Source organism: Symphalangus syndactylus, chromosome 7 (assembly GCF_028878055.3).
Source record: "Symphalangus syndactylus isolate Jambi chromosome 7, NHGRI_mSymSyn1-v2.1_pri, whole genome shotgun sequence".
NCBI classification, from domain to species: domain Eukaryota; kingdom Metazoa; phylum Chordata; class Mammalia; order Primates; family Hylobatidae; genus Symphalangus; species Symphalangus syndactylus.
Window position 1 is genome coordinate 15,299,351 of NC_072429.2, and position 17,087 is coordinate 15,316,437.

A 17,087-nucleotide genomic window follows, 5' to 3' on the forward strand; every position below is an offset into this window, starting at 1 on the left:
TCCCTGTGAGCCCCGCAGAGTGTCCTGGATCAAAGACAGTGGCCAAGCACTATGCGATTCCAAGGCAGAAGATGGGATGGGGATCGGGGGAAACAGAGCTGCTTGAAGTACGTGCCATCTCTTCATGGGGAACACTTGGAAGGAAAAGCCTTGGATACCTTCTTCATTCCCCCTCAAAACCAGTCCAGGGCCAGGTATGCAGCAAGTGTCCCATAAATGTTTGTGGATTGTTGATGACGAGCAACACTATATTTGAGTGCCTACTACATATCTGGTCATCAATTACTCCTACCAACAGGCCAGGGGAGTGGGATTAGTATCCTTATTTTGCCCATGGAGAGGAAGTGGAGACTCAGAGAGGTTAAGGGCCTCGCTCAAAGCCACACAGTCTTGAGTGGTAGAGTGGCAATTAAATCCAGACCTAAGTCCAAAGCCTGTGCTCCCAACTCAGACTGGAGGAGGCCTGATGTCACTGATCCAAGGAACACGTCCTTTCTAGCTTTCTCTAGCACCCCACAGCATGTTATGTACCTAACACAGACAATATAATTGATTGAACAATTACTTTTACTAAATTATTCATTGAGTGTTTTGCCATTGTGCTAGCTACTCTGTGTGCAATATCCCACTTAGTTCTCACAATAACCCTTAAGAAGTAGGTATTTCTCTCTCTCTTTTTTTTTTTCAGATGGAGTTTCGCTCTTGCCCAGGCTGAAGTGCAGTGGCGTGATCTTGGCTCACCACAACCTCCATCTCCCAGGTTCAAGCGTTTCTCCTGTCTCAGCCTCCTGAGTAGCTGGGATCACAGGCGCCCACTACACTCGGCTAATTTTTCGTATTTTTAGTAGGGACGGGGTTTCACCATGTTGGCCAGGTTGGTCTCGAACTCCTGACCTCAAGTGATCCGCCTGTCTCGGCCTCCCAAAGTGCTGGGATTATAGGCGTGAGCCACCGTGCTCGGCCAGAAGTAGGTATTTCTCATGATCCCATTTTACAGATGGGGAAACTGAGATGCAGAAAATTGAAGGTTAAGGAATATTTGCTGAGCAGCTGCCAAGAAGCACAGCCAGGATTCAACCTAGGTTTCCCCTACACCAAAGCCTATGCATTCAAGCATCACAGAAGCCACTGACCTCACCTCACTGATACCCAGGTGGGTAAATCAAAGCTTAGAGAGAGAGGTCAGTGAGCCCAGGACAGAGCCAGGATTGGAACCCAGGTGTTCAGGGATTCCACTCTGTGGCCCACAGGGGGCTTGTCTTTGGCCCCATCCTTGGCACAACAGCATTTTGAATGGCCGGAGGCCTTTTGCCACTGAGATGTCAGAGCAAACACACTGCTAACAAGCCAGACCAAAGCCCACGGGGCCTACTGACCTGCTGTGGTTTCAGAACAAATCCCCACGCTCAGGCCCACAGTGCTGACAGCAGGCCCAAGCCCCTTCTAAGGGCAGCCCTCCCCTCCATGCGCTGCCATGGGGTCTTATGAGTTAGAGAACAGCCAACACAGGAAAATCTAGGAGCATACAGAGGTTCCTCAGAGCAGCCCTTACCCACAGAAAGGAGAAATCAACACCTCCCCTCCCACAGTGACAACAAGGCAGCAGCCCTGGGGAAGGACTCACTATAGCTGACGGGGGCGGGCAAGGGGCAAGGGAACCCTCCTAGAGTAAGAGGCATAGGAGCAGGGTCTGGACTACAAACAAGAGTTTGGGTCATGCACTGTCCCTCCACAACTACTACCTGAGGCAATAGGGACGATTTCCTTGGTTGTTTTTTCCCATTGTACACACGCAGAAGCTGAGACTCAGGGAAGTTAAGTAACTTGCCCAAGGTCACACAGCAAAGAGAAGGCAGAGCCACACTCCAGAGCCCTCATACAAGTAAGCTTGAGTCCTAGAGCCGGACAGACCCAGAGCTGAATCGAGCTCTGCCTCTCTCTTACTATGTGACCAAAAGCAGGTTACTTTATGTACCGGTGCCTCTCTTTTTCTTCCTCTGTAGAATTCCCTAGTTCCAGGCTGGTTGTGAGGCTTGACCTGGATAATGTGCAAAAGCATATGGCTGGCCAGGCACGGTGGCTCACGCCAGTAATCCCAGCACTTTGGGAGGCCAAGGCGAGCGGATCACGAGGTCAGGAGACTGAGACCATCCTAGCTAACACAGTGAAACCCCATCTCTACTAAAAATACAAAAAATTAGCCGGGCGTGGTAGCTCGCGCCTGTAGTCCCAGCTACTCGGGAGGCTGAGGCAGGAGAATGGTGTGAACCCGGGAGGCAGAGCTTACAGTGAGCTGAGATCGCGCCACTGCACTGCAGCCTGGGCAACAGGGCGAGACTCCGTCTCAAAAAAAGAAAAAAGCACATGGCATCTGGGTGCAGTGGCTCATGCCTGCAATCCCAGCACTTTGGGAGGCCGAGGCGGGTGGATCACCTGAGGTCAGGAGTTCAAGACCAGCCTGGCCAACACGGTGAAACTCCATCTCTACTAAAAACACAAAAATTACCCAGACGTGGTGGCATGCAGGCTGAGGCAGGAGGACTGCTTGAACCTGGGAGGCAGAGGTTGCAGTTAGCCAAGATCGCACCGTTGCACTCCAGCCTGGGCAACAGAGCGAGACTCCATCTCAACAACAGTAACAAAAAAAGCACTTGGCATGTAGTGAGTGCACTATACCTGGTGGCCACTATGAATATTGTTGTTGTTTTTAATGGCTTGATGTGAGACTGCACCCCAATTTTCCACACCCACAAGTCTCCTGCTAGAGGACTAGGTCAGAACCAAAAGGCCCTGCAGAAAATGGAAGTCTCTTCCCAATACCCCTCTAGTCTCCCTTTGGGGGTCCAGTGTGTCCTTGGAGCTACCTAGGGCAGGGTGGAGGCTGCATCTGTGACCGATGGGCTGCCCCAAGCCTGCTGACACTGGCCGTGCCAACCACAAGAAATTCTAAAAATCCACCTCCTTATCTCAGAGCGGGTGACACTCCTGAGCTTCAGGAATGCTGGTGGGGAGCCCCGCCCCCTCCCCACCCCCTCCCCATTCCCCTCCTCTTCTGCTGGGGAAAGGCTGGAAGAGGAGTGCTGAATCCTCCAGGCCCCAGCCCCCAAGTACCCCCCTCTAACTCTGGGACCCTCTCAGATCAACACATTCCAGGAGGATCAGGACCTGCAGACTCCAAGTCAGACACCCTCAAGCCCAGAGACGCCTACCTGGGCTCTCAACATCCCCCCTACACCAGAATCCAAAGAGAATCTCACTGCAGATCCCTAGCATATCCCTAAGGACTCCATGGGCCCAGCAATATTCTTTCTGAATAATTTCAGGATTCTTTGAGAAGAAGGTCCATCTGCTATGGTAGAAAGAATACAAGATCTTGAATCCAGCGTCTTGGGTCTTAGCTATGACCCTGAACAAATCCCTTCCTCATTCTGTGCCTCGGTTTCTCCATCTGTGAAACAGAATTATTACCCTCTCTTGGCCTCCCTCTCCTTGAAAGAAGCGAACCAGCTTCCCAATGTAAGGGACACTTTAGAATTTCTACAAGCACCATCTTTTTCCTTCACGCAAATCACTGCTCCCGGGACTCAGTTTCTTCCCCTGCTAAACAGGAGGAAGATGTATGTGCCTGCCTCACTCCACTTCACAGTGCTGGGAGAGGAGGAGGCAGAATAGACAAGCCTCTGTTCATCTGGCACTTTCTCCCTTTAAACCAGGAGCTCTTGGAGGCCAGGGACTTACCAGACCTTATTCCCAAGGCAGCAAGAAGCAGGCTCCCAGCAAGAATGTGCTGAATGAATACCTGACTGTGGATGGACGGATGATGTTGCTGTAGGAAATTAAAAGGCCAGGTGAGTGGCTCACGCCTATAATCCCAGCACTTTGGGAGGCCAAGGCAGGCAGATCACCTGAGGTCAGGAGTTCGAGACCAGCCCGTCCAACACGGTGAAACCCTGTCTCTACTAAAAATACAAAAATTAGCCCAGCATGGTGGTGTGTACCTGTAATCCCAGCTACTTGGGAGGCTGAGGAGAGTGACTTGAACCCAGGAGACAGAGGTTGCAGTAAGCCAAGATCACGCCACTGCACTCCAGCCTGGGTGACAGAGCACAAAAAAAAAAAAAAGTGCCATCCACTAACACAGCATCCCATCCTCTTTTTGTGCCAAAGGACACTGTCTCCAGCTTCCCTATCCTAGCCAGCTTAAAGAAAGGGTTTAAACCTCACTGAGGAGGCTGGGTGTGGGGGTGGTCAGGCCGAGAGGGGGCGTGGAAGGAAACTTTCAAACTTGAACACTTCTTGTGGTGAGAGAGGAAGTGGCGCTGCAGGAGGGACAAGGGGCTAAGGGGCTGGCAGGAGGGACAAGAGGCCAGGGGATGCCCCCCCACCCCGCCCAGCCTGGCCCACCTCATGCCTGGTCTGTCTGGGGAAGGCCAGGACCTAGCCGAGCCTGGCGGCAGGAACAATGTCAGGCAGGTGCCGGCCGAGCTGCGTGAAAGGCCCAGCCCGGTGTCATTGTCAGAGCTCAGCCAAGTGCAGAAAAGCAATTTACTGGTCACGCCGCTTGCTCCCCACGGAAATTTTTTAAATTCTTCCAATTTGAGCTATCTACGGTGTCCCGAGTCGTGTGGAGAGGGGATGAAGGGATTTTATTAAATTCCCAGCTTCCCACTTCCCAGGGTGGCCAGCGGGTGAGGGCGGGGCTCACCACTTTGGGGGTGGGCAGGACGGTGTCTGGCATTGAATGTGCTCATGGAAACGTAGCTGGGGGCAGGGACCCATTCTGAGCCTGGTAGCCATGGACAGGAAGAAAGGAGGGGCCCAGAAACTCCACTGCTAAGACTGGACCAGTCCTGGAAAACACTGAGCGGGGAGGGAAGGGCGTAGGCGCATCCATTTCCCAGCAGCCACAATGTGCCTTCCTGGGTGGATGAGACCTGGCAAAATGACCCCATGCCCCATCATATACCAGTTCAACTCCATGACCAACCATTTCACAAATGATGCAGAGAGGGAAAGATGGAGCTGGAGCAGGGGTGCAGGCCTAGGCCACTGGATTGCAAAGCCCTGAGCCCTTCCCACCATGCAGAGAGGCCTCCCTGGCCCAGGCTCACCCTAAAGGAGCTTGAACTGCTACCCGCTAAGTGCAGCCTACCCAAACCTCAGCAGGGAGCACGCCTCAGATTCCTGGCAGTTAACATCATGTGGCTCCTACCCCTCATTTCAACCATTAAGGCAACCCCACCTTTGTTCCTGTCGTGTGAATGGGGACACAAGCCTGACAACCTTGCCCATAACTCCCAGGATGATATTTCTTTATCTTTAGGGGTCATAGATGTTTTGAAACTCTGTCGGGAGCAGGCAACCCTCTTCCAGACACAGCACGTTTGAGCACCATTTTTGTGCAATGTTTCAGGGGCCTCCCCCTCCCACAATCCCATCCTTTGACACTCCAAGGGTACATGGACCATGGGTTAAAAGCATCAGTCCTATGGCACTTTGGATGCAGAAAGGCCGGTGGGGACAAAGGGGTGAAGGAAGGGGGAAGGTGGAGGTGGTGGGGAGAGGAGGATCCCTCACCTGCTTGAAGGCTGCCTCTTGACCTAACCAGGGCAGACCACCCAGCTCTTTCCCAAGATGCTGGCTCTAGCTCTGGCCAGGAGGTGGAGGTGGGATGCAGAGTCCACACTCCCTCCCTCCAGCTCCCCCGGAGAACACAAAGACCACACAGCAGCCCCTCCTGGGCCCCACTTCAAGAAGAACCAACAGCAGCAGGCATCCAGAGGCTTGAGCCACACATCCACAGGCCTCCCTGCTACTCCATGCCCATTTCATCCCTCCTGCCCCCAGGCACGGCACTCTGGAAAAGAGCTCTTGCCCAGGTCAGACAAGCAGACCCCCTGGAGTGACCTTGGGGCCTGCCCTCTGCTTGGGGACTCAGCTGCAGACCACGCAGGCCATGCCTGGCACTGGCCTCCCTCTTTGACACCAGCCGTTCCCCACCCCCACCCCCATCACCACACAGGGTCACATCTGCTTTGGCAAACAGCCAGTCTTAAGTTACTGACTCCAGTTATATTGATTCAAGGAGTCACTGGGGACCCCAGCCTGGCCAACAGGAGGAAAGAACCCATCAGGTCCGTCCACCCTTCCATCCCCAAGCCCCACTGGATGCCCCCAGCTCAGTGCCTATCAGGAGGGTAATAACCCTCTCCTGGGCGTGGAAGGAAGATAGCAGGCCCACCACCGCCAAACACTGCAAGAGGCTGTTGAGTCGCAGCAGTGCTCAAGGCACACAACACTCCTTGAGCCAGAAAACCGGGAGAACCACCAATTTCCTGTGCTTAAGGCTCGCTCTGGGGATCTCCAGAATCCAGAAGGCTAAGGTCTAAGAATCTTCTCTAATCCCGGAAAGCCACCTGCCTTCCACCGAGGGGGAAGGGTCAGACAACCCTCTTTTGGCCTGTGTCCAGTTCCTCCTGGCCTGGCCCCTTGCAGCACTAGGTGGGTGGGGGCTTGGGGAGCTGACGCTTCCTATTCCCTTTGCCCGCCGCCCCTCCACCCCCACCATGCAGAGGCAGCCCTGGTCTGGTTCTAATCGGGGCTGAAGTCGGCTCCCTTTTTCGCTCTTCTCTCTCCCTCCCCCCAACCCTTTTTCCTTCATTTCTACAGCTTTGGAAGCCAGAGCGTTCCAACTGTCTGCGTGCCAAGACCTTCCCGAGTCTGAAAGCTGCTGAAGTAACAGATCAGATTTTAGCAAGTGCTTTCCAGGCTGAGCGCCAAGCCCTCTTCTGATTCACGGAGAGCGAGCGAACGGGGAGCAGGCGGGGAACCAACGAGGGCTGCACCACCTTAGGCGAGGGAGTGCGCAGCGCGACCCGTCCGGGAGCGGCCTCGCGGGCAACGGCCACTCGGCCTAGGCGCCCTGGAGCTTCCCCTCGTCCCGAGCATGTGTGTGTGTCTGTGTGTGTGTCTCAATGCTGCAGCGCCTTCAAAACCACAGAGTAATTTACAACTGAAGCCTTCTCCCTGGACTCGAAATCCACTCGGCTGAAAGTCTTTTTGTTTGGAAGCGGCGATGTTAAGGGAAGGTTGGCAGAGAAAACCCCTAGGTCCTACCCCTCGCTGGCTGCGGGCAGGGGTCTTAGAGCTGGGTGTATTGCTGCGGCTGAGCCCGCCGTCCCTGCAGGATCTCCTCCCAGCCGAGGCCGACAGGGGCTGCGACAGCCAGCGCCGCCTCGGACCCCGCGGCAGAGTCCCTTGCCCTTGGCCGGTTCCCCGCCGGCGCAGGGCGCACGCGGAACCGCCCTTCCGCGCCCTGGGAACAGGTGCACTGGGCTCGGCGCCCAGGAGGGGTGGGGCACAGGGAGGGGGCGCGGCCGGGGAAGGGGGGTCGGCGTGTACCGCGAGGCAGGGGCGGGAGGAGGTCAAAGTCAGGAGCCCACGTACCTGTACCTGGAAGCACAGCAGCAGGAAGTGTAAACACCTGCGGGAAACAGATGGAGAAGCGGTCAGTGGGACCTGAGGAAGGGGGCGCGCGGACAGACACGCAGTCGAAGAGTCAGGCGAACCGACGGGCGGGCAGACAGAGGTACAGGGCACAAGCACACGGACAGACAGCCAGGCAAGGTGGGCAGCCCCGCGCGCGGACGCTTACAGGCAAGTGCAGGCGGAGGGCGCTGAATACATCGCTGGGCGGGAGGGAGGCGGCGGCTCCTAGCCCAGCCTGCACATGTCCGCTCCGCGCGGCCGGGACCGGGCGCCTCCGCCGCCGCCGCCGCCGCCGCCGCCGCTGCTGCTGCTCCCTCCTCGCCGGCTGCTGCTGCTGCAGACTCTGCTGCTCCGGGGCGCTCCGCGGCGCGCCCTGCGGCATCAGCGCCCCGCGCGGCTCCTCCCGAGCGCTGCGCCCTCCGGGCTGGCGCAGGGGCTGCGGGGCGGCAGCCGCTGTGCAGGAGGCGCCTGGCCGGTGCGGGGAAGCTTGCTCACTGCTGGCCGGCTGGCCGTCCGGGCGTCCGTGGGAGGCTGGCTGCCCGGCTTAGTCCGGGGACAGCATGCGCGGCAGGTCTGGAAGCCGAGTTGCGCTCTCCGGCCCGGGCGCGGAGCTGCGTGGGGCCAGGGGTCAGCGCTCCGGGGTCGGGGCGCGCGGCTGCAGCGCGAAAGCGTCACGGCCGCTCCGTCTGGGCGCCCGTCGGCTCATGTCTCCTCCTCCGCGTCTCTCCGGCCGTGCGCATCGCCGCCTCCCACCACTGGCGGCGGCCGGGGCGTTTTCTACGCGCGGGCGGCAAGGGGGCGGGGGGCCGGGGGCGGGCCCGGGCCCGAGCCGGCACAATGAGGATGCGGGGCCTGGGGGCTCCCCCCTCGGGGCGCGGCCGGACGGGCGTTCAGCTAGCCTGGGTGCGCCCAGCCCACATCAAAGGCGGCCCTGCCTGCTCGCCTGCCTGCCGCGGCCTCTCGCTGCCTCCTCCTCCTTCTCCTGGCGGCTCGGGGTTGGAGGGGAGGCGCTCAGACTCTCGGCGACGGGACCGGCAGCTCCGAAGGGGCAGGACCCGCGAGACTGAAGCTGGTGAGCGCTGGAAGCCGTCGGAGCTCTGCGCCCGAGCGTAGTGACCCGTTCCTCCGCGCAAACGTTGCCCAAATTGGGCAGGCGATGCTCCCCAACAACGCAGTTAGGTACGGAACGTCCTCACCTGCCCACATTCGCTACTCGCACTCACTCACCAGCGCTCTAGTGGAGAGCCGAGAGGGGTGGGTCAAACCCAGCCCCGGGGCGGCTCCACTGAATGGGGGTCGCTTTTACCCGCCCTGTGATCGTGGAGTTTCCCAGCCACCCTCTTGACTGGCTACCCACTTAAGTGAGCCGCCTTCCTCTTCTTACGTCCCTGCCGCTGCGAAGGGGGCTCTGGGGAGTCTCTCCTTCCCACCCCTCGCCCCCTCCGGGGCTCTGGGGTCGGTTCACGGGATCCCAGCTGGACTCTCCCGTAGGCGAGCCAGCTTTGGAAACACACGGCTACCACCAAGCGGCCCCGAGACGTCACTGCAACCCCAGCACGGACGGCTGCACGCCGGGGAGCAGCCAGCAGGACTCTGGTCAGCGACCACGCTGAGGCCCTCTTCCGGCCTCCTCCCAAAACCGGGCCAAGACTTGCCTCCGTTTGCATACTAGGCAGCTTCGTTCCTTTAACCAGGGCCCCATTTAGGACACTGGTTCTTACCGCCTCCGCCCCTTCCAGAGGCATAACTCCTGTCCTTCCCACCAACCCCAAAACGTAGGTGTTCTTGTCACGCACCTGCCTCACTGTCTAGAGCTGGTGTCAGCCAAGCACTGCTTGGGCCTGATGCTAAGGAAAATAGGTCACAGTGAGAAAGACGCTGGAGTACAGGCTCAAGCAAAACTCAGGAATCTGGACTATTTGGTCAAAGCCTCCTTGCGTTGGCAATGGTTGATGGTCCACTAGAGCATAAAGTGAGGTAGGACTGTCGAACGGTGCTATTTCCTGAAGCCACGAATATAAAACATTAGTAATTGTTCCAAATATCAGGCCTCCTTGCAAGCTATTTTAAGTTCCCTTTCAAAGCTGAGGCTATTTTAAACAGCCTCTGTTTCAACATCGGACACAGTGCAGAAAATCTTTTCAAAACCAGGTGCTGAGGGGAAAATTCCTGCATGAAACTTTTAAGCTGAATTTACTTAGACATTCTGATTGCCAGAGTTGGACTTGCAAAGTTACTCGTAACTTCCCAAGTTCTGCAGAAAATGAATCGATCCCAAGATAGGATGCAATGACCAACCATAAATAGAAATGGACAGAAATGCTCCCACCGATGACCTGAGTCATTGCCGCCATCTTTGATCTTGCTTTATAGGAAGATTGACAAACCCAGTTAAGAGGAGTTTTTGGCTTACCATCTGCTAGTTTGAAGTATCTCCTGGCTAAGAATCATGCTTCCAATTTTCTATATTGTTACTGTTTTTTATTACTTGTGAATGGAATGGGTATATAATTATTTATATCCTATCTAAAATGCTTGCAGTATTTTTCAATGCTCAAAGTATATTTGCCAATCTCGCCTACCAAACAAATCAGACTGACCAAAAAGTCCAGCCAAGAGAACAGTTCTGAGTAAGAGCATAAACTCAGGAGTCAGAGGTACTGCATTTGAATACTGCCACCAACATTTACTTATAAATTCCAGCAAGCAACGGTTTGAGACTCTGCTTCCTCCTCTACAAAATACGGCTAAGAACAGTAACAACTCTCACAGAGTTGTGAGTACTCAATGAGTGTCTGGCACACAATGAAAACTCCAAACGTTTTAACTGTTAACTAATACTCCTAATGATGGTTTTCAGGTTATTTTCACATTTCTTTCTGAACAATTTCATGAAGTAGGGAGGCAGGATCATTTCCAACTTACAGTTGAAGAGGCATCTAGTCAGAATGTCTTTTGACTCCAAATCCATTTTATACAACACATTCTTTTCCCCACCACTCACACCCACTAGTTTCATGCGCCTATTTACCAACATGACCTATTTACCATATGCCTGAATCTTAAATGGGTTCTATCTGGATTTGGCATGTCCATACAACACTTAATGTATACCACTATTTTAGTAGTCACTTCTTACTAATTCAATCACAATTTATTGAGATCCTACAGTGTTGAGCCCTCACTGAAAGACAGGCAAGGTCCCTGCACTAAGAAAGCACTTCGTTTCCACTAGGGAAGATGGGCAATAAGCAAATACACCAAGAGATAAATGCTGACTTGTTACCAGTGTTTTGAGAGAAACCAGTGGGATGAGATGAACAGTACAGGAGATAGAGAAGCCAGAAGACCTCTTGGTAACATTTAGGCCAAGACCCAAGGACAGTAAATAGCCATGCAAAGGAATATTCCAGGTAAAAGATGCAAAGTGCCTTCAGTGGGAAAAGGCTAGGTGACTGGCAGGGTTAGCCAGGGAGAGTGTGGCAAGAGATGAGGGTGAAAACAGGCAATGTGCTCGACCAGGCCTTCGCAGGAAATTAAGTAGCCATCAATGGCTTAAGGGTACTAGTTTTGCAATGCATCAGTTTTAAGTGTACAGTTCAGTTCTGACAAATGTATCTAGGTACAAACACCACCTCTTCTCAGGCAATCTTCCGCACCCCCCCCCCACCAATTGCTGGTCTCAAGCAATCATTTATCTGGCACTGGTTTATTTTCGATTTCACATAAACGGAACCACCTAGTATGTGCTTTTGTCTGGCTGAGCATGTTTGAGATTGATCCGTTGTTGCATTTTGCAGTAAATTCTTTTTCATTGTGGGATAGTACTTAATAGTATAGATATGCCACAATTTGTCAATTAAGGGCTTTGAAACTGAGTCAAAATTCAGTTTGTTAAAAAAGCTTTACCCTGGCTAAGAATGAAGTGGAATGCTGTTACACCATTCCACTTCATTCTTAGTAGCTGGAGTAAGGAGGACGCTAAGCTAGCTGTTACCAGTCCAGGTAAGGGTACTGTAGTTTGGGCTACGCAGCCATGTGCTATTTTGGGGTCGGAATCAGACACACCTGCATTAAATTCCCAGCTCTAAGCTAATAAACTCAGGCAATTTTCTGAGGGGAGTTAAGAATGTTGACAGGTAACACAATGAAATGTAAGCCCTGCAAAGCATCTCGCTGCCTTGCCTACTGACTAACCCTACGCACCTAGAACTTTTGTCTGAGACAGAGTATATATTTAAATCCCTTTGTTCAAGTGTGCAAGTAAACTGAGTACTGCAATCCTTCCACTTGTTTTCCACTTCTCCCCAGTCTTGACTGAGAAGACTCCTAAGATTCAGGGAATCTGTGGAATACAAATATTGTGGAGACAAAGATGGAAAACATCCAGCCTAAGAACACAGGACAGGCCAGGCGCGGTGGCTCAAGTCTGTAATCCCAGCACTTCGGGAGGCCAAGGCGGGCGGATCACGTCAGGAGTTCGAGACAAGCCTAACCAACACAATGAAACCCTGTCTCTACTAAAGATACAAAAATTAGGTGTGGTGGCACGTGCCTGTATTCCCAGCTACTCAGGAGGCTGAGACAGGAGAATCGCTTGAACTTGGGAGGCAGAGGTTGCAATGAGCCGAGATCATGTCACTGCACTCCAGCTTGGGGGACAGAGAGAGACTCCGTCTCAAAAAAAAAAAAAAAAAAGCCAGCCTCAAGTAGCACTGTCTTCAACAGTATCAGATAATAAGAAAAGTAGACCCTTAGCACAAATGAGGCTCTAAGTTTTCTCAAAGCCAGCTCCTAGAATGCGCACAGCATTAAAACTTGGGACCTCTACTGCCAAGTCCATGAGTCAGGGAGTAACTGGCTTTTCATTAAGGAACTGGCTGGAAAGTAGCCTCAGACTTTCTCAAATAACTTTAACCCTGTATTTCCAGAGTCCGGGCCACCTTTAATAGGCTCAGTATATACTTGTAACCCTCAACTTTTTTCTTGGACAATTTCCAAAAAAAGACCCACACCCTATACAATGCTCATCTCTCCTTGCTCATTAAGCTAGTTAGTACTGTCAAGAGCTACATAGCGGGTCGTGGTGGCTCATGCCTGTAATCCCAGCCCTTTGGGAAGCTGAGGCAAATGGATCACTTGACGTCAGGAGTTTGAGACCAGCCTGGCCAATATGGTGAAACCCTATCTCTATAAAAAATACAAAAATTAGCCGAGCGAGGTGGCATGCGCCTGTAGTCCCAGCTACTCGGGAGGCTGAGGTGGGAGAATCACTGGAACCGGGGAGGCGGAGGTTGCAGTGAGCCAAGATCACACCACTGCACTCCAGCCTGGGCAAGAGAGTGAGACCGTCTCCAAAAAAAAAAAAAAAAAAAAAAAACTTTAATCCGTCAAGGAAAAAAAAAAATACTGGCTGGGAACAGTGGCTCACACCTGTAATCCCAGGACTTTGGGAGGCCGAGGCGGGCAGATCATCTGAGGTCAGGAGTTCGAGATCCGCCTGGCCAACATGGTGAGACCCCATCTCTACTAAAAATATAAAAATTAGCCAGGCGTGGTGGCATATGCCTGTAATTCCAGCTACTTGGGAGGCTGAGGCAGAAGGTTACTCACTGTAACCCGAGAGGTGGAGGTTACAGTGAGCCAAAACTGCACCACTGTACTCCAGCCTGGGCAACAGAGCGAGACTCTGCCTCAAAAAACAGAACAAAGATAAAAGCTACAAAACGATGGTTCGGTTAACAAGAGACTACCTGTACGACGGGCCCAGACTATAAGGGAGCTGGCCATTGTAGCAATTTTAACAGCAGAGTACGATGCATTACTCATGTTCATGATGCTGGTGTAAAGAAACCTGTACATGCAATTATGTACAGCACATACTTGATATTATGAAAATCAATGTTACTAATTTACATATTTATTGCACTTTTTATCAGTGTGATCCTTTAAAAAAAAGCCTCAGGCAGTTATATGGCAATGTTATAGATGACAGCATCGTCTTATCGCCCCTGAAGACCTTCCAGTGGGACAATATATGGTGGATAAGTGACATGGATGATCCTGACCCTATGGTAGGCCTAGGCCTAGTTAACAAAAAAGTTGAAAAAACTTAATAGAAGTGTACAGAATAAGAACGTATTTTTGAGGCCGGGAACAGTGGCTCATGCTTATAATCCCAGCACTACCCAGCGGGTAGATCACATGAGGTCAGGAGTTCAAGACCAGCCTGGCCAACATGGTGAAACCCCTACAAAAATACAAAAAAAAAAAATTAGCCAGGCATGATGGCGGGTGCCTGTAATCCCAGCTACTTGGGAAGCTGAGGCGGGAGAATTGCTTGAACCCAGGAGGCAGAACTTGCAGTGAGCCAAGATCACACCATTGCACTGCAGCCTGGGCAAAAGAGTGAGACTGTCTCAAGAAATAAGTGTATTTGTGTAGTTTTTTAAGTATTATGAGTCAAAACTTTAAAAGTTTTATAAAGTTCAGTAAGCTAAGACTGATGGAAACATTTTTATATTTAACATAATTATACTGTTTATAGTTTACAGTAATGTCCCAGGCTTTTCATTCTCAGCAACTTCCACTTCTGCAAGCTGTATTCATTCCAGTGCCCTACACAGGTATGCCATTTTATGTTTGGTATCTTATTTTTACTGTACCTCTTCTATTTAGAGACACAAATACTATTGAGATACAAGTGCCTATAGTATTCAGTACAACTATACTGTACAGGTTTGCAGCCTTGGAGGCGTGGGCTGTACCTTACAGCTTAAGCGTATGGTAGGCTATACCACCTAAATTCATGTAAGTACACTCTGATGTTCACATGACAAAATCGCCTAATGGTGTTTCTCAGCATGTATCCCCATCAAGTTATCTGTGACTACATATTAAAGTCAAAACCACGTATTTTCTGCATTGATACACCACTATAAACCTATCATTCTGTATTAGCATATTTTTAAGCTCATCGGCTTTCCCTGCATGGCTTTGCTTTTTATTACTGTAACCTATATTTTACCTGTTCTCTGGTTGAAACTGAGGGCAGCTCTGTAGTTACATTGACTGTTGACTTATGAAAAGCTTGTCAGCCAACCTGTGCATGGATGCCCTCCTCAGCACTTAGATTTGTTCATTCCCTTGTTTTTCCAAAGGGTCTGGTCTGATCTAATCAACCGGCTAACCTAGAACCCAGTATTAACAAGCAATGTTCCCACCCAGACAGTGGTCTACAAATACCATTATTTCTAAGGGAGCCAAGGTTCTTTGGGGGAAATGGCCCCTCCAGGTCTGAGGAAGAAAATGAGCAAGATGAAACACCCTGTCACACAAGAAATCGAAGAGTGATCAGATTACTGAGACCTGCTATGGTTAAGAGCAAGCTTGAAGGGGATTCCCTTGGTCAAAAAGAAAATATCAGCATCAAAAAAATACAGTGGGGTTGATATATATACAAATACATGAAAATCTGAATTAAGGATAAATTCACCCACTGATTCCTTTTCACAGGCTGCTAGGTATCAATCCATCACACTAAAAATTGGCAAAAAGAAAAAAAAATCACATTAAAATCATTTCCAGCCAGATGTGATGGCTCACACCTGTAATCCTAGCACTTTGGGAAGCTGAGGTGGGAGATCACTTGAGCCCAAGAGTCCAAGACCAGTCTGGGCAACATGGCAAAACATCTTGACAAAAAAGTTAGTTGGGCATGGTGGCACCAAAAAAAGGTGCTTTCCAGTGAGGCAATCAACATACCATCCTCTCGAGTCTTCATTAAAATAAAGGTATAGAGAAATGTGGACAGATATGGATAGAGGATACTGAATTAATGAAGGAAACCACAACCCACAGTAAACAATAAGAACTCATATATGACACCCAGAAACTGGTTATGAGACAAGATAGTACTGTACCCCAACTTTTCTCCACTCTCCAAAGTGGAGAACTATCCTAGAAGTGAAAAGGGTTAACATCTACAGATCCGATTCAAAATATTCACAACTATCAGCCTAGTTAACAAATGCCAACCTGCTAAATAAAACAGGCTGCTAGAAAGTAAAGGCAAAAACACACAGGATGAAAACCTGTCTGGGCACACTGGCTCACACCTAATGCCAGCACTTTGGGAGGCTAAGGCGGGCAGATCACTTGAGGTCAGGAGTTCGAGACTGGCCAACATGGTGAAACCCTGTCTCTACTAAAATATATATATATATTTTAGTATATCTATATACTATATATATATTTATATGTATATACAAACTTAGCCAGGTGTGGTGGCACACACTTGTAATCCCAACTACTTGGGAGGCTGAGACGGGAGACTGCAGTGAGCTCAGATCGCATCACTGCACTCCAACCTAGGCGACAGATGAGAATAGGTCTCAAAACAAGAAAGAAAGAAAAAAAAATTCAAGATCACTTCAAAATGTTGGAATAAATAAAATGTTGAGTAATATTTTTTAAATTTCAGATACACGCCCAAAGCAGCAAGCAGTTGGTATATTAAAATCAACAATCGCGCCACTGCACTCCAGCCTGGGTGACACAGCAAGACTCCGTCTCAAAAAAAATAAAAAAATAAAAAAAATAAAATCAACACAAAAATTTAAAGACAAAATCAAAGTCTCTTTCCCAAGTTTAAACAGAAAGGAATGAGAAAAACCATCCAAGACAATCAAACAAGTCTAAGAATGGATAGAAGTGGGAGACGAAAATCTCCCAAGGAAAACGGCACAGAACTGGAGAACATTCCCTCATCTACTCAAACTACTGAGTATAAAGCACAACAAAACAATAGAAATCAAATCAGTGTATCTGACTCAGATCATGTTATCAGCTTAAGGCAGAACATATAAAGGTGCTAATTAGTCTGAATATCCTTGTTATCTATGTAATAAATTTTCTCCTATACATCTGTAAGAAATACTAGGCAACTTGAGCAAATAAGTCACTGAAATAATTGCTTTGATTCAGATAAGGAATCCAGGTTGAGGTCAGGTACGGTTGCTCACACCTACAATCCTAGCACTTTAAGGAAGCTGAGGTGGGCAGATCACTTGAGGTCAGGAGTTCGAGACCAGCCTGGCCAACATAGTGAACCCCCCATCTCTACTAAAAATACAAAAATTAGCTGGGCTGGTGGCTCACACCTGTAATCCCAGCTACTTGGGAGGCTGAGGCAGGAGACTTGCTTGAACCCAAGACGCAGAAGCTGCAGTGAGCTAAGATTGTGCCACTGCACTCTAGCCTAGGGAAAAAAAAAAAATACAGGTTGAAAGGCTGCTTTTAAGCTGTTTTAACATGCCAGATTTTCTTTGTGAGTGAGGCTAGAATAGGCGGACAGGAGGTCTAATGGAACATTTGGAAACATGTTGCATAGTTATAATTGTTAACTTAACTATCATCAGGAGGTGGGAACACAGCACTAAATCCTTATAATGAAAAAGTGGTCAGCTCCAGGGAGAACTATTTAAGGAGAGGGCAGGGACATTCTAACGGATTTTACAATACTATTTGCCATTCCTAACTACATTAATTATTTCTTTGACAAAGTATAAAGCAGTTAAATAAGTCAATAGAAACTGTGC

The 17,087-nt window shown here is 50.5% G+C and overlaps 1 protein-coding gene across 2 annotated transcripts in view; it reads right to left on the reverse strand.

Annotated features, from left to right (window-relative positions):
* FGF18 (fibroblast growth factor 18) overlaps positions 1–8,444 on the reverse strand; it is a 37,723-nt gene extending 29,279 nt beyond the window's left edge. The window contains exons 1-2 of one of the 2 annotated variants that reach the window (XM_055285256.2): positions 7,655–8,444; positions 7,453–7,483 (exon numbers count right to left, since the gene is read on the reverse strand). In XM_055285256.2, coding sequence (XP_055141231.1) covers positions 7,453–7,483; positions 7,655–7,686 — 63 coding nt within the window. In that variant the 5' untranslated portion in view covers positions 7,687–8,444. Of the gene's footprint in view, positions 1–7,446; positions 7,484–7,654 lie in introns of both variants that reach the window. The other variant, XM_055285255.2, reaches the window with a different exon arrangement.
* Positions 8,445–17,087: the final 8,643 nt, after the last annotated feature.